Source organism: Gekko japonicus, unplaced genomic scaffold (assembly GCF_001447785.1).
Source record: "Gekko japonicus isolate JY-2015 unplaced genomic scaffold, Gekko_japonicus_V1.1 scaffold586, whole genome shotgun sequence".
Classification (NCBI taxonomy): Eukaryota; Metazoa; Chordata; class Lepidosauria; order Squamata; family Gekkonidae; genus Gekko; species Gekko japonicus.
The window spans coordinates 536,518-559,292 of NW_015177025.1; the positions used below are offsets into that span (position 1 = coordinate 536,518).

A 22,775-nucleotide genomic window follows, 5' to 3' on the forward strand; every position below is an offset into this window, starting at 1 on the left:
AGAAGAGATGTAGCGGGGGGGGGGGGGGGGAGGAATGTTGCTTGGAAAGAAAATCGACTCTTGATGGAGGGGAATGGTTTATGTCTCCTTCAGAGGAATTTTTTTTTTAAGGAAAATTGTAATTCAGAGCTTCCGTCTAGTGAACAGGTTCATAAAAAAAAAAATTCCCCGCAGCGTGACAGGTAGCAGGTAATCTGGGTCATCATGGGGGCACTGGGTAATGAACAGGAGCCCTATGGATTCAATAACGGAGAAGGCTGCCGGGGTCAGGGGGGGGCTCTGTAATTACCGCCTCTCTTGACCCTGCCTTGGAATTGCAGGAGGGAGACGGGGGAGGAGGGGGAGCAGCCACCCAAAGGTGTGGGGGGGGGCCCCAAAGAAAACCCTCGGAGAAGCAGAAATTAAAAATGAACTTTACAGCCCCTCCGAAAGGCTGTCATTTTATTCCCCTTATTAATATTCTGAGGTTGGGAGCCTTTCCGTAAAAACATAATTAATTGAGGCCGTGCCGACAGTAAACAAGCAATTTCAAATTAAACCGAAATGACGGCGGCTTCATTTGCAAATGTGAACAGATTTCTCAGAGCAGATAAATGAAGTCACCATATAAAGTGGAGATGGAGGGGAAGGCTGGGGAAAGGAAGGGGAAGGCGGCGGCGGGCAGGGGGGGGGAGAGGGGAGGCAGGGAGGAAGGGCTTTGAGGGGCGAAGAATTGATGGAATCATTAATCTTCACCTGTCTGCGTCACGGTGCCGCTCATTTCGGAAATGTTCGACTCGATCCTCTGAAGTTGCTTCCTATCTTCCTTGCTCCCCATGATGAGAGGGAGGAGGTATTTCTGCGAGAGAGAGAGAGAGAGAGAGAGAGCAGAGGGATATGTTGGGTGTGTGTTGGGGGGGGATATGAAGAACAAACAACAGGGGATACTTTGGGCAGGACCCTGGACTGCGAGTCACTAGGCCCGCCTATGAACTGTTCACGAGTTCCAACGATGTGTCTGATAGACAGACAGGACGGCCTGATGTTTGTTTCCGGGACCGTTGTGGGAGCCGATGCAGAAGGGGGAGGGGGGGGGAGAGAAGCATGGCTTTTATCAATTATATTTTAAGAACTCGCTTTACTGACTTATCCAAAGCCAAAGCCTCCGTTGTGAGCAGAATCCGGCCCTTTCAGCTTTCACATTTGCTTCTTTTTGAAAGCAAGTTCTAGCCCTGTGACTGTTAACAAAAGTGAGCACTTGGAACAGGGAGAGAATTATATATGGTTGCCAACTCTGGGTTGGGTGATTCCTGGAAGGTCTGGGTGTGGGTGCAGTGGCCCCTCCAAGCTGAGTGAGTGTGAGCTAGCTCACAGTTTTTTAGCCTCCGGCTAACACATTTTTAGGAGCTGCCGTGGCTCAAGGGGTTAAGACGCCGAACTGCAGGCTGTGGAAGGTCAGTAGTTCAGCAGTTCAAGACAAGAGTGCGCCGCAAGACGGAGTGAGCTCCCGTCTCTAGTTCCAGCTCCTGCCAACCTAGCCGTTCGAAAGCAAGAAATTGCAAGTAGATAAATAGGGACCACTTCGGTGGGAAGGTAACAGCGTTCCATGCGCCTTGGTGTTTAGTCATGCCGGCCACATGACCACGGAAACGTCTTCGGACAGCGCTGGCTCTTCGGCTTTGAAATAGAGATGAGCACTGCAACCCTAGAGTCAGATAGACTGGCGTTCGAGCAGGGGAACCTTTACCTTTTAACACATTTTTGCCTCAGCTCAGGAGGGAGGGCTCCAGAGGAAGCTAAATTTATGCAGGAGCCAAATCGCTCGCTCACAGCTTTCATGCCAGTCGCTCACAAAGTAGAATTATTGCTCACAGGACTCCACAGCTCAGAGGGAGCATTGGTGTGGAGTCAGGGGAGGGCAGGGATTTCAGTGGGGTACGATGCCACAGAGTTCAACCTCCAAGGCAGACATTTTTCCCCAGGGGAATTGATCTATGTCGCCTAGAGATCGGTTGCAACCCCAGGAGATCTCCAGCCACCACCTGGAAGTTGGCAACCCTAGTGAGAGCAACATTCCGGATAGGGGTGATACACTGCAACAGAAGAGGTGCATGGGGGACTTGGTGCGAGCGACTCTCCTCTCCCCTTTCGATTCCCCACTTAGTCATGAAATGAAACCACAAAATGCAATTTCTCCGTTCTGCTGCAAAAATAAATTAGATGAGGACGGTGACGGACTTTGTATGATACGCTAATGATCTAACAGCACTGCTGGCAGTGGCGGGCATTTTCTTGATTTCTTGATTTCTTTAGGAATTCTGAAAAGTTAAAACAAATGCTAGTGCTGGGGGGGGGGATACCACCTAGGGGGATCGCCGCACTTTGATAGAGGATTTTACTCAAAACGTGGTGGGGAAAATGTACACTACCTGAAGCGATACACTACTTTACAGCGATATGCTATAGAGGTCTTAACTAATAATAACGTTTTAAATGCTAGGTAAGAAAGAGAGTAAAGTTTTTTTTGCAGGGAAGGGATTTCAGGCCTCTGCCTAGAAATGCAAGGTTTCCAAGCAGATGCCTCGTTGGATAGGATCTTGAATTTATGAGCTTTTTAGGGCTTATCATCTTGGGTGCAATTCTGAGAAGCTCAGTTTTGCTTTTAAATTAATGACCAGGTTTCTAGTTCTCATGGTTCATGGGCGTGTGTATATTTGGTGGCGGAGACGCTCACAAGTTAAAAACTGTTTTTAAAAAAACCACAGTGGAGATCTGGTTTTTTTGGGGGGGGACGACGACAGGAATTTGAGTGGCTAGAAGGAGAAACCCCTTTCCCCAAACTATACAGTTATGCAAATCTTGTAAAGAATGACAATCCAGTTTCTCAAGCTTGGACAAATACAAGCAATAATTCCTATCCTCCCTCCCCTGGAAAACACACACAGAGGGAGCCAACACTGGGCAATCCCTCAAGCAAGTCATCCTTTGTTGAGTCCCCTTAAATCTACGAGAGCCAAACACACATTAAGAATGTTCTTGTCCTTTTCTGGCTGCCATGCAAAGAATGAGGCTAGAGGCCCAGCTGTGCGGGCTGGAGCCATTTGGCGGGCGGGGGGGGGGGGGGCTGGCAAATACCTGAGCTCGCTACCTTCTGGAGATAGAGGGATAGACTCTCTCCCTGGCCAGAGCACCTGCTTTGCACGCAGCTCCCCGTCTCTGGCATCTCCAGTCACAAGATCAAAAGGAGCAAGTGTCGGGAAAGACCCTCCACTGGAAGGCAGAGTCATCAGCTTGCTGGACCAGTCAGTGATGACTTTTGTGGGCCTAGGCACTTCTGCCTTCGTGGGTCCCTCCCACCATAATAACAAGAATAAAAATTATTTTTGAAAGGAGGAGGGGGAGGAGGGGGAGGGAGGGAGAAAAGAGAAGAGGAAGGAGATGGAGAAGGAGGAGAAGGAAAAGGAGAAAAAGGAGGAGGAGAAAAAGGAGGAGGAGAAGGAAGAGAAAGAGGAGGAGGAGGAGGAGGAGAAAAGGAAGGAGGAAGAGAAAGAGGAGGAGGAGGAGGAGAAAAAGAAGGAGGATGAGAAGGAGAAGGAGTAAAAGGAGGAGAAGGAGAAGAAGGAGAAGGATTTGTTTTTTATACCCCGCCTTTCACTACACGAAGGAACCTCAAAGCCGCTTACAATTGCCTTCCCTTCCCTTAAATATGTCAACATATTATCCCTTGTTTTTAGACAAAATTTAATAGATTTTCATGGGCCCTAAAAAAAAAAAATTCTGACGTGAGGGGGAAAAACATTTTCTTCAACTCATTTGCCCTTCTGACTGTAAAAAGAAATTAAAACAATTTTGAGAGGCCCTAAAAGTATCATGGGCCCTAGGCACTGTGTCTACGGTGCCTAATGGATAAGTTGGCCCTGGGACCAGTCGTCTGAGCCAGCATCAGGCAGCACCGTACATTTCCAGCATATGCTCACTCTTGTGAAGATTCCCTGTCCTGAAAGGGATTTCACCTCTGGGATGGGGCTGTGGCCCAGGGGAAAAGCCTCTGTTTGGCATATAGAAGGTCTCAGGTTCAATCCCTGGTATCTCCAGTTAAAAGGACCGGGCTGTGGGTGATGTGAAGGACTTCCGCTTGAGGCCCTGAAGAGACACTGCCAGTCTGAGTAGACAAGACTGACTCTGACGGGGCTTCCTGTGTGCCTGTGTATACAGCAAGACAGATACGTTCAAATATCCACGACGCAGAAAGGCGGGGGTGGTGGTGGTGGTTATGAACCAGATTAGAACAATTTTGGAATCTGTTTCTGATCCTTGCCTTTTAAGAAAGAGAGAGAAAAACAGAGACAGAGAGGGAGAACTGTTTAAAGGTACTTTTCAAAGAAAGCTTACTACATAAAAGAACCTGAAGCGCCTGAGGGTGGGGAATATGTTTTCCACTTGAAACTACGACATTAATGATACAGATGTTGGCTGACAGCCTCACCTAGATAGATTGCAGCCGCTCCCAGTGCCACAAAACCCACTAAGAACGTCACATGGGCACTGCGGGACCTGAGGAAAAGATACTTGGGCCACGTCCGGGCTTAATTTGACCTGCTTTGTTTGGTGTAGTGGTTAAGAGCACGGACTCTAATCTGGGAGAACCAGGTTTGATTTCCCCACTCCTCTACTTGCAGCTGCTGGTGTGACCTTGAGTCAGTCATAAGTTCTTTCAGAGCTGTTCTCTCAAGGGCAGTCCTCGAGAGAGCTTTCTCAGTGGGGAGGGGAAGGGAAAGGAGATTGTGAGCCGCTCTAAGACACTGAGTGAAGGGCAGGGTATCTCCTCCTCTTCCTCCTCCTCCTCCTCTTCTTCTTCCAGGGCTAATGTGATAACAAGAGTGCGCCTAAGCATACTCCAAGTTCCTCTTGTTCACTGCAGAGTAAGTAAAGCTAGCCTCAGCAAATCTGGAATCAGCCCATCTCCAGCAAGCACAGATCAAAACAGGGACAGGCTTAGAGAGTTGTCTCCTTCTTCTACCAAGAGCCACTTGCCTGAGTCCCTTTTGTGTTGATTATTCATTGCTGAAGGCTGCACACTGGATTCATTTACTTAGCAATTGCCTGTCCTCCCCAATTTAAAAGCCAGACGCAACAGAATTTGTTGCTTAGGATAAGCTACAAGATCAGCTTGTCCTACAGGGTTATTCACAGTTCCAAAATATATTCAGCAGCCGCAGTGAATGAAAGCACATGCTGTGTACCCAGCTGGAGCCTTAGTGTTCATGCGCACACCTTCACATGGACGTGAGTTGTCAGCAGATGAATGTATTTATCTGCCCTCTACTGAGTCAGGGTATTGGTCCACCTAGTTCAGCATCACCTACTCTGACTGGCAGCAGCTCTTCAGAGACAAAGAAGATGAAGAGTTGGTTTTTCTACCCCGCTTTTCTCTACCCAAAGGAGTCTCGGAGTGGCTTACCATCAGTGTTCCCTCCAAGCTGAGTTAGTGTGAGCTAGCTCAGTTTTTGAGCCTCCGGCTCACAGATTTTTGTCTTTGCTCAGGAAGGAGGGCTCCAGAGCAAACTCATTTATGCAGCAGCCAAATCGCTCACTCACAGCTTTAATGCCAGCAGCTCATGAAGTAGAATTTTTGCTCACAAGACTCCACAGCTTAGAGGGAACATTGCTTACCTTCGCCTTCCCTTCCTCTCCCCACAACAGACACGTTGTCAGGTAGGTGGGGCTGAGAGAGTTTGGAGAGAACCGTGACTGGCCCAAGGTCACCCCGCAGGCTTCACGTGGAGGAGGAGGAGTGGGGAATCAAAGCCGGTTCTCCCAGATTAGAGTCCGCGCACTCTTAACCACACTGACTCTCAAGACCCAGGCAGAGAAAGGCCTTTTCCTTACCTACAGATGGCAGGGATCCATCCCGGGACTTTCTACAGACATAACTATAGGCCCTCCCAATGGGTAGCAGTAACATACAGATAATGTAATTTCTAGAGACAGAAGAGGGGTGTGTGGAGGGGATTTCCCATAAAACAAAAATTAGAGGTTGTGATCTCCTAGGGACAGAAAACCGGGGTCCATGGGATTCATGCAGCTGGGAAACACAACTTCTAACATTGCTCTTCCCCATAGCTAGTATTTAAGGGTACACTGCCTTTGACCATGCAGGTTCCATTTAGCCCAGTGATAAGAGTTCTCCTCCATGAGTTTGCCTAGTCTCATTTAAAAGTCGCCTACACTAGTAGCTGTCACTGTGTCTTGCAGCAGAGAGTTCCATAAGTTAATTTCACATTGTATGAAGACATAATTTCTTTCTCTGACCCCAGTCTACTGCCCGTTAACTTCACTGGTGGCACCGAGTCTTATGGGAGGCAGAAGGAGAAGGCTTAGAGGGGACACGATTGCAGTCTTCAAATATCTGAAGGGCTGTCATGTAGAAGATGGAGCAGATCTATTCCCTCTTGCTCCAGATTGCAAGACTAGATCTAATGGGTGGAAATTACAGGGGAGTCATTACCGGCTAAATATCAGGAGAAACTTCCTAACTGTAAGAGTGGTTGAGCGGCGGAACAGACTGCCTCGGGAGGTGGTGGATGCTCCTTCGCTGGACATTTTCGAGCGGGGGCTGTACGACCATCTTTCGGGTATGTTGTAGGGCTATCTTTCGGCTATGCTCCTGCAGAGTGCAGGGGGTTGCACTAGATGACCTGCAAGGTCCCTTCCAACTGTAACATTCTATGATTCTATCCACTTTCTCCACTACGTAATTCTATACATTTCTACCAAAGTCCCCCCCCCCCCCCCCCCCCCCCCTTTTTTTTATACAAACACCCTCTTTTTTTAAACCAAAAAGGCCCCAAACCCTTCAACATTTCCTCGTAGGGAAGGCATTTCAACCCCTCATTCACTTTAATTACCCTTTTCTGCTCCTCATCCATGTCCCACTTACCTTGTAGAGCTGGTGGAAGCCAAACGCAATACCGGCCATGATAATGGCTAGAGCACCGTAATCCCGCCATCTGGAGCTTGGCGGACCTGGTTGGACAGAGATAAGCATCATGAGCAAGAGTGAAGTCGCCTCGCTGGTTCCCACTGATTCCCGAAGACTGCAGTCCCCCTGCGCTAAAACGGTTTCCTGGGCACACGACGGAAAGCTGGGCCACCTTGCTCAGGAGCATTCAAATTCCAAACATCACACCAAGCTGCAATTTGCAGCTTGGATGCCAACTGCAGCTTGTTTCTTGTGTTGTTGCACTCTGATGGTTCTTCATGTGGAGCACAGCTCAGGATTCCTGGTCTGAAACTTCCCTGGGATGTACAGATCGAGGGGCCTGGCCGAATCACAATTTGTTGCCCTCCTCGCAAACCACGATTCTAACCCACAGTTTAGTCCCGACTTTGAATCCCAGTTCGTGGGGGGTAAGCAAACCCTGAGTTAGCCAGCATTTGTATGCCACAAACGAAAAGCTGGTTTCAAACCAGGAATCCTTAACTGTATTCCAGGAGAGAGGGAAGGCATGAAAGGAGCGTTGCCACGGTCATCGGTTTCGGTCTGCCTTGTTTTTGTTGCTGCTGTTGATTATTTTCCGGTTTCTTCTATACCATCTGTATGTACCTAAAATATGTACACAATTTCTCTGCAACTGGTGCAAAAATTGTTTTAAAAATGCATTCATTTTAGAGAGAAATATTTGGCCAGTGGAAATGCAAAACGATGTGAACACAAAAGGGTCTGGTCCCCACAACGAAGAAGCGAGACCGAAACAGGCATATTCAAACTAAAACAATCAGCTGGAGAAATTCGGTTTCAGTCCTACCGATTACCCCGGCCTGTCAGAAATGATTCCGAGAAACTCGGTTGGGAGAAATATCACAGTTTGGAACTGTGATTGCTGCCAGGGACTTCTCAACACAACACACATTCTTTCCACCTGCAATGCTTCGAGACACTATTTTCTCCTTACAGAGTTTGAGAATTTCTTTTTGTTCAGAACCCTAAATCTTTTTGCTTTAAAGATAAAGGTTTCCCTTGCTCAAAAGCTAGTTGGATCCGACTGTAGGGGGCGGTGCTCATCTCCGTTTGCAAGCTGAAGAGCCAGCGCTGTTCGGAGACGTTCCCGTGGTCATGTGGCCAGCATGACTAAACGCTGAGGCACCCGGAACGCTGTGACCTTCCCACCGAAGTGATACCTATTTATCTACTTGCAATTTCTTGCTTTCGAACTGCTAGGCTGGCAGGAGCTGGGGCCGGAGATGGGAGCTCACTCCGTCACGCGGCACTCAGGTCTCGAGCTGCCAAACTACAGACCTTCCGGTCTGCAGCTCAGCGTCTTAACCTCTGAGGCACTGCAGCATTTTTTAATTAATTTATTTTTTTGCTTTAGGGTATCTACAAATGCGTATATGCATATTTTTAGTGTATCATTTTGCAAAGACTTCTTAAAATCAGTGTGAAAAAAATCAACAAAGCAAAGACTCTTCCTCAGCTAAGTCATAAGACCATAAGAACACAAGAGAAGCCAATGTTGGATCAGGCCAGTGGCCCATCCAGTCCAACACTCTGTCATACAGGGGCCAAAAACACCAGGTGTTGATTAATAAAAAGAGAGCGGTCTGCCTTAGCGTCTAAGTACCGCTTGCCACGTCACTCTCGAAGCCTTGAGTCACCAATATTTGTCAACCCTCTTCCCTTTTTTTCTCTTCTGTAAGCCTTTTTAAACCCGCTTTCCCCCCCCCAGCTTAAAAACAGTATTCTCCCTCCCTCCATTTTATCATCGCAACAACCCTGTGGGGTAGATGAGGCTAAGAGAAAGAGTGGCCTGAGGTCACCCGGCAAACTTTCCATGGTAAAGTCAGGATTCAAATCCCATCTCTCCTGCTCCACTCCTCACATTACTTCTACCAGCTCCCAAAATCTATTGGCCGCCTGTGTTCTTTTCCACCAGTTTATCACTGGAGAAGTCCATGGGCCTCCTCAAGGTCCCACCACCACAAAGACTTCGTAAAATACATTTGCTGATCTTGGCCTTCCTGGATGAGTCCAAAACGGCCTCTTCTGTACCCTGCTCTCTTACTTTTAGGTGCAAACCTATAGACGGCCACCTGTGTGGCTCACCTATGGTGAACAAGTATAATCTGCAGGCGACCTGGGAAATAGTGGGGGGGTGGGAGGGGCACAAGTCTTCTTTCAAGCCATCTATGTACCACATGTGGATATGTTTAGGTAGTTAAGAGAGTCATAAATAATGAGAAGGAGAAGGAGAAGGAGGAGGAGATAGGATTTATACCTCGCCCTTCACTTGGAGTCTCAGAGCAGCTTACAAACTCCTTTCCCTTCCCCTCCCCACAACAGACACCCTGTGAGGTAGGCGGAGCTGAGAGAGCTCTTTCGAGGACTGCCTTTGAGAGAACAGCTCTGAGAGAACTTGTGGCTGACCCAAGGTCATCCAGTTGGCTTCATGTGGAGGAGTGGGGAATCAAACCCGGCTCTTCCAGATTAGAGTCCGCACATCTAACAACTACACCAAACTGGCTCTAGTATGTGGACCAGTATCTTTTGTAGGATTCTTTGTGGATGTCTTAGTGGGCCTCATTCTTCGAATTAAAGGGCAGTAGCAGAAGAAGAGTAGGTTTTTATATCCTGCTTTTCTCTACCTTAAGGGGTCTCAAAGCGACTTACAACCGCCTTCCCTTCCTCTCCCCACAACAGGAGCCTTGTGAGGCAGGTGAGGCTGAGACAACCGTGACTGGCCCAAGGTCACCCAGCAGGCTTCATGTGGAGAAGTGGGGAATCAAACCCAGTTCTCCAGATAAGATTCTGCCGCTCTTAACTACTACACCACGCTGGCTCTCTTAAGAATGTGTCTTAATTTACTCCATTTCTTTTAACATAAACAATTTTAGCCCTTGGCGCTGACTCTAGACTTCTGAACCCAAACTCTTGCGGTGAGATCCCTACTTTTCAGGACTTGCTCAAATCCCGCACCACTGCCTGCAAACTGTGCCCCGGCTTTTTTGCTCAGGCGTCAGCCCTCCGCTCCACCATCCGCTGTGACCTCTGGGAAGAATCCGAAGACACCTGTGGGTCTCCCCATAACACCACACAGAAAAACTCCATCAGCATCGCCCTTTCACCTCTTTCATCTCTCCCTCCATTCCTGCACTGCTCGTGCTAAGAACATTTTATTGCCCCCTGGTTTTCATTATTAATGAAAAGGGACCAGGATGATCTTTCGGAAAGTTCAGAGAGTCTATAAAGACAAGGAGCTGAAATGCCATTTTACTCGTTTTAGAGATGTGTGAAACAATTCTGTCTTCTGGCAAAAAATAAAGGCAGAGGAGAAAGGGGGAGAAAAAAAAAGCTAATTGGTACAAAATAACCCCAGCAAGGACTCTGCACCAAACTGTCTGGCGTTACAGAACACGGGATACCTGTGGGAAAGGGTACAAGCTCCGCCATTGCTCCGAAACTCTCCTGGTTCAAGGGGCCAGGCTGGCGGGGGGAAGTACGTGATCGGAATAAACCCGAGGTCTTAAATGGACTCATTAAGAACATCAGAAGAGCCCCACTGCGTCAGACCAGTAGTCCATGTAGTCCAGCATCTTGTCGCACACAGTGGCCAACCAGTTCCTCGAGAGGGCCAACCACAGGGCATAGAGGCCGAGGTCTTCAGAAGAATATCAGAAGAGCCCTGCTGGATCAGACCAGTGGTCCATTTAGTCCAGCATCCTGTCTCACACAGTGGCCAACCAGTTCCTCCGGAGGGCCAACAACAGGGCACAGAGGCCAAGGTCTTCAGAAGAATATCAGAAGAGCCCTGCTGGATCAGACCAGTGGTCCATTTAGTCCAGCATCTTGTCTCACACAGTGGCCAACCGGTTCCTCCGGAGGGCCAACAACAGGGCATAGAGGCCAAGGTCTTCAGAAGAATATCAGAAAAGCCCTGCTGGATCAGACCAGTGGTCCATCCAGTCCAGCATCTTGTCTCACACAGTGGCCAAACAGTTCCTCTGGAAGGCCAACAACAGGGCAGAGAGGCTGAAGTCTTCCGCTAGTGTTGCCTCCTGGCCCTGAGACTCAGAGGATTAGTGCCTCTGAATGTGGAGGTTCCGCACAGCCACCATGGCTAGTAGCCATTGATAGACTTACTCTCCATTTATCTATCTAATCCCCCTTTAAAGCTGTTTTAAAGCTCACTGCAGCAAACTGTCCTAATTCCTGTCGTTCGGGGGGAGGTGCCGATCACACGACAATCCTGTGGCGCGGCAAGGAAGCGGTGTGGTGCGATCACAGCAGCAATGGCTAGGCGCCGCTGCCGTGGCAAACGGGGTTGTGGTTTTTTTTTAACCAAAGTGTGCGCATGCGCCGTTGGGTGCTTGTGCGCATCCCGTGAAGACTTGGGGAAAAAAACCCTTTTTGCGCCAGGACATGGGCGGGTGCTAGATGCCACGAACTACCACTGGAAACGCGATCAGACGCCCGCCCTTGCCCCGCGGTTTCTGGAAACTAGTACCTCGGAGGGAAGCCTCGGGTTAGCCACGGGAGCTCTATGCTTCCCAGATGTTGCAGGGTGATCGCCCCCGGAAAATCCGCCTATCTTCCGGCTCTGTAGCGTGGCTAATGCTCCGTGTGACCGCAGCCCTGGTTAGTCTACCTGACTCGTGATAATGGGTTTAAATGAAGGGCTAGAAAGCACTGGCTGGATATTAGGAAAAACTTTTTGACAGTAAGAGTAGTTTTGCAGTGGAATCAGCTGCCCAGGGAGGTGGTGAGCTCCCCCTCCCTGGCAGACTTGAAGCAGCGGCTGGACCAACACTGGTCAGGGATGCTCCAGGCTGATCCTGCATTGAGCAGGGGGGTGGACTAGATGGCCCGTGTGGCCCCTTCCAATTCTGTGATTCTATAACTGTATGACTAAATAATAATCCTTAGGATTTAAAATGGAAGGATTGAGATTAACATGGGAGAAGGATCACAACATTTGTATTCAGCCTTTCCAGACACGTGACTCTTAACTTTCAACAGGTCAAATGTTTTTATATATGCCTTTCTCTCACTTGCTCTGTGTATCATATAAAGAAGGCTGCATTCAGGCGACTCTGCAAACTGTGGCCTGTGCAACATATTCTGATTAGTCTATCACAAGGAAGGGAATGCCTCTTTTAAGCTGTTAGGCAAAACATGTATACTGCATCATGTGTTCTTGCTTTTGAAACTAATTTTTCCTTTCAAAACGATGGGTTACGTGGGTAAGTGCCGTCAAGTTGCAACAGACTTATGGCGACCCCAGCAAGTGAGAAGCGGAGGTGGCTTGTCCTTGCCTTCCTCTGCAGAGTCGTCCTCGGTGGCTGGCCACTGCCTTCCTCTGCAGAGTCTTCCTTTGGCGGTCCCCCATTCAAGTAATGACCAATGTTCCCTCTAAGCTGAGTTGTGTGAGCTAGCTCACAGTTTTTAGCCTCCAGCTCACACATTTTTTGTCTTAGCTCAGGAAGGAGGGCTCCAGAGCAAGCTAATTTAGGCAGTAGCCAAATTGCTCACTCACAACTTTAATGCCAGGAGCTCACAAAGTAGAATTCCTGCTCACAAGACTCTACAGCTTAGAGGGAGCATTGACCCTGCTCAGCTTCTGAGATCTGACGAGATCAGGCTACACCATGCCGCCTCCCCTCCTACAGGTTATTCCTATGCAGGGGTCATTTCGTAGAAAAAGAGGTGCAGGAGCTCATTAGCATAACTTGTTTGCATATGCCACTCCCCCTGACATCACCGGAAGTGTGTCAGAAGGCAACACCCAGCGCTCAGGCTCCACTGGACTGTTTTGGATTGCTAGCTATTGGAGGGGGGGGGGACACGCAGATCTGTCCTCACAGAGGAGGGAGAGCTTGTACCTGAATAAAACTTGGTCTTAAAGGTGCCACTGGACTGTTTTGGACTGCTAGCTATGGGGGAGGGGGAACGCACAGATCTGCCCTCACAGAGGAGGGAGAGCTTGTACCTGAATGTGGTGGTGGTGGGGCTCTGCAACTTACCTGGTTTCTTCTTGCTCCTCGTGGCCCAACTGAGGGCTGCTTGGAGCAGGGGGTGGGGCTTGTTGCACGTGCCCGCCCCCTGGGCTCCTTACTGCCGGAGCTCCCGCAGGAAATGACCCCTGTTCCTATGCAACTTTAACTGACTAAAACTCACACGATTTCTTTTTCTTTTTTCTTTAGTTGGAGCGGGGAGGGCGAGTTAGGACTCACGCTTGCAGCCTAAAGAGAGAAGAAAATCAGTTCCCGTAAAGCCGCCCTGCCTGATCGGCCTGGAAACCACTTCTGCTTTGCCACCGGCGAGGGGCTACTTTCAGTGCCAGAAGTCCGGAAGAGAAGAGGCGTCCTACTAAACAGCAACAGGTAGCTACGGACGCTGAGCTCTGAACAGGTGTCAAGCCTGCGGATGATCACCCACAAATGAAGGCCGTGAATGCCAGAGAACACCGCTGGGCTGACACAAGCGCTTTGTGGCGCACCTGAGTGGAGGAACACCCTGGGATTTGCATGTAATGAAGGGGGCTAGGGGAGGTGGGTAAGAGCGTATACAAACCCCATCAATCATTTAAACACTTAGCGTCAAACTTGTCCTCACTGTTGGATTCGTGTATTTCATAACGCCGGCAGCAGACAGTTTTGGCGTTCCTCCTTCCTCCTCAAGTGGCGGGGGGGGGGAGAGAGAGGGGGGCTCACTTTTGGAGCGTGTTTAAACCAGTCAGATTGAGTGATGCTTCCAGCAACTAATCGCATGTCAAATAAAAGATATTTTATGTAATAAATTACCGCTACAAGTAATTCGGCTGTCATTTATCAGTTTTATTATCACTCAGCCTAAGTCTTGTTTCTCTATATTAATCAAAATCAAGGAGTCGGAGGGGGTGAGGGGGCTTTCCTTTCCTCCTTTTTTAAAAAAGCAGTTTTGACGCCTCTGGGCAAAAGCGCAGGCGCAAAGGGGGGGCCACGGTCCACACGTGCGCTCGCCCGACCCGAGGAATGGACGACACGGAAGGGGGAGAGGTGATTGTCCTCGGCCACCGGAGCGAACCAAACTTAAGTTGTATGCATGAACGCATCAGTCCGCCCAAGTCGAAGCTCAGTTAGAACTTGGTGCAGAGCAACTTGATTTTTGCAAATCTGCTCAAGGACATCTGGAAAGGCCTCCCACCTGACTTCCTCCAGTTAGCTATTCCAAAACAAGGAAATTTCAGCCGTGACGGCCCAAGAAAACGTAGCCGTCTTGGCTTGGGGAGCTGGGTGACAATTTATTTATTTATTTATTTTATTCAATTTATACCCTGCCCTCCCCGCAATGCGGGCTCAGGGCGGCTTACATAGGGGCATACGCCAATATAAAAACATATTTAAAACCATTTAAAATCTATACAATACAAAAACATTATTAACAAGTTATTAACTAACTAAAGTGCTCTAGATGTTCCAGATGATATTTCACAGATAGCGTATTTCAACTGTTCAGCATCATCTGCTCCGGGAAGCGCTGATGTTCCCTCATCCAGGGCCAGATTAAGATGGAGCAATAGTGATGGTAGTGGCGGCTCCTACTCATATGTCTGGTGGAAGAGCTCCGTCTTACAGGCCCGGTGGAACTGTACAAGGCCCCGCAGGGCCCGGATCTCCTCCGGGAGCTCATTCCACCAGGTAGGAGCCGCCACCGAGAAAGCCCTGGCCCTGGTAGCGGTCAGCCTGGCCTCTTTGGGGCCTGGCATTGCCAGGAGATGTCACGTCCCGGACCAAAGTGCTCGCTGGGGAACATATGGGGAAAGGCGGTCCCTTTTCCCTGCTGTATTCACAGGTTAAAGCTTAGCACCATACAATGATACAATTATGCAACATGGATACAAGATGGACTAGGTGAAATTAAATACATATACTAAGATGAATAAATAAAGAAGAAGAGAAGAGGAGGTTGGATTTATACCCCGCCCTTCACTACCCGAAGGTGTCTCAGAGGGGCTTACAAACTCCTTCCCCTTCCCCTCCCCACAACAGACACCCTGCGAGGTAGAAGAAGAAGAAGAAGAGATTGGATTTATACCCCGCCCTTCACTGCCCAAAGGAGTCTCAGAGCGGCTCACAAACTCCTTTCCCAAGGCACCCCATCGAAGGTCAGGAGAGGCAGCCCTAACCCCAGACCACCACGACTCAAGCACAGGACCTCCGTCTTCGCCGGGTGACAACCATACAGGGCCTCCTGCAGTTCTGCTGCCTCTCATAATGGGCTTGCTCCTTAGAATAGCCAGCAGGCCTTCCCCTGTGTGACTATTTCTATACCAAAAAATTATAGAAATTAAATAAAAATGTTTCATTTACACCCCACCTTTCTATGCAATGGGAATCCATAGTGACAGACATCGTTCTCCTGCCCTCTATTTTATCCTCACAACAAACCTGTGAAGTAGGTGAGGTTGAGAATGTGTGATTGGCCCAAGGTCGCCCAGCAAGCTTCCATGGCAGGGTACGGATTCGAACTTGGCTCTCCCAGAACCTAGTCCGACACTCCAACCTCTACACTGCAGTTGCTCTACGTATAAATTTTATTTCAAACATTCCTATGCCGCCTTTCAACCCAAACAGGGCCCTCAAGGCAGCAGACATCAGAACATTAAAATATTTCTACGTCAAAACAGCATTTAAAATAATATTGTAGAGTAATTCGTTAAAAAAAGAGAACACCTAAAACACATGAAGCTACAATACCAAATCCAGGGAGGAGAGCCAGTAACAGTCAACATTCAACCACCTATTCTCCAGCATGAGCATCTGAAAGCTCCCAGCAGGACTTGGGAGCTACATGCCTCCAACCGCTATGCAATGCTACCCAGTTTGGTTTTTATGGACTCCAATGCATCACCTAAAATTAACCTCCAGCTTTGTTAATATAAAGTATCAGCACGTTTTCCCTTCTCTCTTTACCTTGCAGAGGAATTGGGTGTTTTGACTGGCACTGGAGACAGAGCCGAACTACTGCTGGATTGTTTTCAGAGAGTGTGGTTGTGGCTTTACTCCTCTACCCTAGCATCCCTCACTGTATTCTGAAAACTGCTATGTACCCATCACTACCTGTTCTCACCAAGTCTGCAACGCTTCCTATACTTCACTTTGAGACTACTATAAAATGCAGAATTTTGGGCTGTTTCATCATGCACTAAAACATCATTTTCTCCTCCATTCCCCACTTTTAATTATTATTATTTTTTTGTACTGACTAATCATCCTGGGGGGGAAACGTTCTGAAGAACTCCAAAGCTTAGCTGGTTTCTTTGGGACAATTTGATTGTCCTAATAAAAAAGTTATTTAACACGGCTGTTGTTCTTGAATTTTCTGCGAAAGGCTTTGAATAAATAAGGGAATGTTAACTTCTCAACATTCCCTAGATATTTCTCCTCCTAGGATGAGAAACGCAGAGGAAAGTAATTAACAAGGCAATAATAATACTTCTTCATACGATGCTGGATTTAACTTTTCATTTATGGAATTTGTAAGACGCAGAGAGCGCCCATGGAGCCAAAAGACACATTTTAAAAAATACATCGACATAAAATAATAAAGCGAGCACGCAATTAACTTATGGAATTCATGGCCGCAAGATGCAATGGAGGCCACAACTTCCAGTGACTTAAAAAAAAAATTAAACACTAGACCCACCAGTCTGATTCAAAAGCGCAAAAAAAGAGAAAAAAGCACAAAGTGCAGGTCCTTCCTGGACCGAACCACAAAAGACCAAACACAAAGAGACACAGGAGGTCAGCCACGGGAGGAAAGAGGTGCTAAATACCTGCACTTCGATCTCACTCACATGCTCCATGTTGCTGTTTATACCATCACAGAGCTGGAAGGCACCTTCAAGGCCATCTAGTCCAACTCCCTGCTCAATGCACGAAATCCAAAGCTTTCGCTTCTGCTCCAAGGCCTCCGGTGAGGTAGAGGGCACATCCCCCACTGTTAGAAAGTGTCCTCTTATGTCCAACCAAAATTTCCCCTCCTGTGACTGAAGCTTCTCAGGGCTAGTCTTTCCCCCTGGAGCAACACATCTCTGCCTTCTTCCATGTGTGAGCCCTTCAGGTAGCTGGAGCACAATCATACCTCCCAGGAGACTTCTTTTCTCCAGGGTTTAACCACTCCTTATGAAACCTGTTTTCCAGAGTCTCAACCATCTTCATCGCCTCCTGCAACACCTAAAACTGGACACCGCCCTCCAGATGAGGTAGACTAGCATGGAGTCGGGTGGACCTATTACTTTGCACGATTTGGATACTATGCTTCTATTAATACAACCTAAAATCGGAACCTAAAACTGCATTCGCCTTTTTTGCAGCTGCACAACGCTGCTGGCTCAAGTTCATAATCAGGTAAGGAGAGTCCTGTTGGATCAGACCAGTGGTCCACCTAGTTCAACATCCTGCTTCACACAGCGGTCAACCTGCTGCCCTACAGGCTTGTGATCAACCACAATCCCAAGGCGTTTTTTTAAATATGTGCAACAGCCAAGCTAGATAGCCAGCATGTCGTACCTACACCTTCTTGACCCATGTTGGAAACATACAGGAACAGGAAGGGCTGTGCCACTGGCTGTGCTCCACTGAGTCAAACACGTGCTTCTTATCTGCTTCAGGAAAGCCACTTGGAAACTGATTGAATTGCATCTTCTTCTTTTTTGTATTTTTGTGTGTGTGCCCGTGCCTGGAAGTCATGGAGACCTCTGGCAACTCCTACTGGGGCACGGAGGACGTTCAGAGAAGTGGCTTGATAGCCTGCCTCTGCCTCCCGGCCCTGGTATTCCTTGGAGTTCTCCCGTCCAAACACTTGCCAAGGTCGGCCCTGCTTAGCTCCCGAGATCTGATGAGATCGGGCTTGCCTGGGCTACCCAGGTCAGGGCGATCGAATCACATCTTGATCCAAAGGGCTGCCACATAACGGCACAGTTGAGCCCCACGTGATTGATCTGCTTTGCCTTTTCATGAATGAGAGTAGAAGCCTGAGGTCACAGGGCTCTTTTTGTAGAAAAAGCCCAGCAGGAACTCATTAGCATAATAGGCCACACCCAACAGCAGAGACTCATTAGCATATTGGGCCACACCCCTGACAGCACAGCTCATTAGCACATTAGGTCGCACCCCCATGTTACCAGAAGTGTGGTCATCCAGCCACACCCACCTTTTGCTTCTTATTCTGTTTACCTTGTTTGTTGTCAAAACCCAGGGCCTTTTTTTGTAGCAGGAACTCCTTTGCATGTTAGGCCACACACCCCTAATGTAGCCAATCCTAATGAGTTTCTGCTGTTGGGTGTGGCCTATTATGCTAATGAGTTCCTGCTGGGTGTGGCCAACTTGGGAGCCAGCCGGAACTCCGTTCCTGTGCGTTCCTGCCCAAAAATAGCCCTGCCTGAGGACAGCCGGAGCTTTCTGCTAATTTTATTGGGGAAATCACTATCTCAGGAATTTTAACAGATGAAAACTTCAATTCAGCCTTTTATTTGCCCCCTCTTTTTTAAAAAAAATTGCCTCCTTCTATCCAAACCTGGAACACTTTCCCCACTTTCAAATATTTCCGCAACCATGACTACAAAGTCACCGGTTTCAAGAATTATTTTATTTTTAAAATTTTACTTCCTTCATACCCCGCTGGTTCTCCCCAACAGAAACCCAGAGTGCCTTACCTCATTCTCCCCATCCCCATTCTAAACTCAGAACAACCCTGTGAGGTAAATTAGGCCGAGAGAGTGTGACTGGCCCACGGTCACCCAGCCGGCTTCCAGGGCAGAGTGGGGATTCGAATCCGGATCTCCCACCTTCTAGTCTGCCACTCTAACCATTAAATGACACTGGCTCTCAGTTAGGCGTAAGTACTGCGTGAGAAACACGACGGACTGGAACGTGCCAGGAATTAAAAAACATTTGCAGACTATTCAGGAGTTACTCACTGTATGGCGCAAGGGGAGGGGGCTGAGTCGGCACCAACTGACTAGAAAGGCTCTGGTGCTGAGGCTCGTCTTTGGCAGTGCCCGACTGCTGGAATGCGACTTCAATTTCATCGTCTGTCAGCCCTGGGGGGAAGAAAAGGAAATACAGAGCATTTAGCACACCATTGCTTACTGGGCACCGCCATTCGTTCTAATTTCCTGACCTGGATCATCTAAGCCCGATTGCATCACATCTCGAAAGCTAAGCAGGGTTGGCCCTGGCTAGGATTTGGAAGGGCGACCTCCAAGGAGTACCAGGGTCGTGATGCAGAGGCAGGCAAAGAGAAACCACCTCTGAAACGGTCTCTTGCCTTAAAAACAAGTCTAGCCCGCCACCTAGCGGTGCATAAAGCCAAAAGAGCTAGAACATACCTGCCAGACAATCTTAGGATCTCCTGGCTATTTTACATATATGCCATACAATGATTATTAATTAATTATTCCAGCTGGCGTTATCTTCAATTTAGGGCAAAGACACTGGAGCAGAAGATGGGGTGAGGGTGAGAGCGTGCTACCAGAAATGGTGCAAACACATGAGTCGTTTGGAGAGCACCTCTCACCGTTCAGCAGTTGAGTACTTGCTTGGCAGGCAGAAGTTCCCAGGTTCAGTTGCGGGCATTCCCACTAGCGGTTTTCTGGGAAAAAAACCACCTTCCTGTCCCCCAAACCATGGAGAGCTGCTGCCGGTCCAAGAAGGCAATACCCAGCTCGCAGGCCCACTGGTCTGACTCAGTGTAAGGCAGCTTCATTGGGAGAGGTCATGGCTCATAAGAACATAAGAGACGCCAATGTTGGATCAGGCCAAAGGCCCATCCAGTTCAACACTCTGTGTCACACAGTGGCCAAAAATACCAGGTTCACCGGCAGAGCAGCTGACTGGCGCACAGAAGGCCCCGGGATCACATGAACACATGTCACAGCATCAGACCCTTGGTCTATCAAAGTCAGTATGGTCTACTCAGACTGGCAGCAGCTCTCTAGGGTCTCAGGCTGGGGTCTTTCACATCCCCTAATGCCTCATCCTCTAACTGAAGATGCCAGGGACTGAACCAGGTACGTTCTGCATGCCAAGCAGATGCTCTACCTCCGAGCCACGGCCCCTCCCTGAAAACATACATAGGAAGCTGCTTTATGCTGAATCAGACCCTCGGTCCACCAAAGTCAGTGTTGTCTACTCGGACTGGCAGCCGCTCTCCAGGGTCTCAGGCAAAGGGCCTTCTTCACACCACCTACTGCCTGGTCCTTTCAACTGGAGTTGGCAGGGATTGAACCTGGGTCCTTCTGCATGCCAACCAGACACTCTACCAATGAGCCACAGTCCCTCTTCAATCCCCGGAATTCTCTAGTTAAAGGGACAGTGCTGGAAAAAGCTTAAGAGCCTGAAGCGCCACTGCCGGTCAGAGCAGACAATTCAGAGCTAGGAAGATCAATGGCCTGTTTGTTTTTTTTGAGGGGGGGGGGCAGGGAAAACAGACCTCTACGCCCAAATCTTATGAAACGAAGACCTGACAAAAACCAGGAAAGTTTTACTAAAAGCTGATCTTTATGTTCTGCAGATCACTTGCAAATTTAAATTAGTTGTAAAATACAATTAACAATGCCAGGAACGCCGTATCTGTGTTTCCTCTGTTCTAATAACTGATGAACAAGGAAATCAATTTCCCGCCCCCTGTCTTTTGGAAAGTTTGCATTCGGGGCCTGATGGGTGCCTTAGCGTTCCCATTCAGCTACACTTGGTACTTCATTTGCAGAGAAGGATTGATGTATCGCAGAGCAGGATTCCGGCAGCAGTAAATCACACCTGCGATTCATTCTCCACATCTCGCTACGACTTTGTTCGGAAGCGGAAAGCCCAAGTGGTCAAGGCTTAAATTTGCCGGCGTAATCACGGTGTTCACTGGCAGAGTGTTGCAAATAGACAAGCGCAGCTTACATGCCAATAGGTGCCAACGGTTTTAAAACGGGGGGGGGGGAGTATAATGGGAATCAGAAGCTGTTGATGCGGGGGAAAAGGAACCTACGGACGCTTTGAGAGTGACTCTAAATACCATTAAAAAGCTCCTGAGTCCAGTGGCACCTTTAAGACTAGCAAAGTTTTGTTCTTTTTTCTGCTGCTTCAGACCAACATGGCTACCCACCTGAATCTATCTAAATACCATTGTCACCACTATCGATGTTTCTAGCGCCCTCACCTGGATGTCCCAGCCTAGCCTCATCTCGTCAGATCTCGGAAGCTAAGCGGGATCAACCCTGATTAGTGCTTGGGTGGGAGGACCTCCACGGAAGTCCCAGGTCACGGTACAGAGGCAGGCAACCGCAAAACCTTCTCTGCTCATCTCTGGCCTTAAGAACCCTACACCTGACACCCCTTTCTCCCAACCGCTCTATCTAAGAGCAGAGTCGCCAGCCCAAGCCACTCGTGAAAGCAAGAAAAACTGGGCCGCACGCAGAGAAGTCGGGGGTCTCCATGTACTTCGATGCCTCCCCAGGACTGCCCCCCCAAAAAATACAACCTTGCGAATTAAACCCCCGCCTCCAAAAAGAGGGACCTCAACCGCCCCCCCCCCCCGATGGTCGGGTGAGGACTCCGCAGGAAGCAGTTCCGGGCAATGTAGCGGGGGTCCCTAACGACTTCCTGTTCTCTCCCCCAATGGCAGCTGGAGGCAGGAGAGATGCGTTCTCAGCTGGTTCCGGGCACACACAGGTTCCCCAAGAGGGTAAAAACCATGTTAAGAGCCTGGGGCTGGGGGACACTGTAGAGCGAGGTCTCCGTCTTGCGCAAAGAAGCGCCAACGACCCGTGAGCAGCAATGGGGCACATGTGTAATGATGTAGGGGGTCCTGATACCGCCCAGGGTCCTCCCTCCATCTGCTCCTGGCCGAAAGGCCCAACATATCTGCTGGCTGCCCCCTCCCACAGGTGGTGGTGTTACTGCCGTCCACCTCTTCCTCTTCCTCTGTGGCCTGCTGGTCAAAGCTCCTTCGGCTAATCGTCCCCCTCCCCTCCTGATCTGAACTCCTGCTCCTCCTCAGCCTCATGCGATTCTGCTTGCTGTAACCTACACACCATAAGACGCTAGCCCAACTGTTATATGGCTCATTTATGGGGCCACCCAGTTCCTGTTTTGCACCTCTAGAAAGAGTTCAGTGTAAGTTCCTAAGAACTGTCTTACAGGTCCCTAGATGTGTGTCAAATGCCAGGATAAGACTGGAGACAGGCTGTTTAAAAGTTGGAGCCTGGGTGTCTCAACCCACAGGGTTTACTCCCTCTGATACTCTGCGACAACTTCCAATCAAATTGGTTTAAGTCTGTTCAGAGCTATCTGCTAAAAATAGGTGTGTCCCCCCCCCCAAGGTGCTCTTATCTTTTGGAACACACCAAGCAAAAATATTAGTTAAGCAGAGAATTGAGGATATAGAACGCCAAACTGATATTTCCAGCATACAAAACATTAAGATGAGGGCAATTATCAAAAATACTGTGGGTCCAGCCAACTATTTAACATTGCTTGAAGTAAAAGAAGAGAAGAAGAAGAAAAGAGATTGGATTTATACCCCACCCTTCACTTTGAGTGTCAGAGCGGCTTACAAACTCCTTTCCCTTCCCCTCCCCACAACAGGCACCCTGTGAGGTGGGTGGGGCTGAGAGAGCTCTTGACAGAAACTGCTCTTTTTCAAGGACAGCTGTGCTAGAGCTTGTGACTGACCCAAGGTCACATCAGCAGGTGCAAGCGGAGGAGTGGGGAATCAAACCCGGTTCTCCCAGATTAGAGTCCACACACTTAACCACTACACCAAA

At 48.8% G+C, this 22,775-nt stretch overlaps 1 protein-coding gene across 1 annotated transcript in view; it reads right to left on the reverse strand.

The window, feature by feature from the left end:
• Positions 1 to 22,775, reverse strand: part of PEX14 (peroxisomal biogenesis factor 14) — a 176,820-nt gene that overhangs the window by 14,862 nt on the left and 139,183 nt on the right. Inside the window, exons 4-6 of the mRNA XM_015427820.1 lie at positions 18,939 to 19,061; positions 6,920 to 7,005; positions 736 to 838 (exon numbers count right to left, since the gene is read on the reverse strand). Of these exons, the coding sequence (XP_015283306.1) occupies positions 736 to 838; positions 6,920 to 7,005; positions 18,939 to 19,061 (312 nt within the window). The remainder of the gene's footprint in view (positions 1 to 735; positions 839 to 6,919; positions 7,006 to 18,938; positions 19,062 to 22,775) is intronic.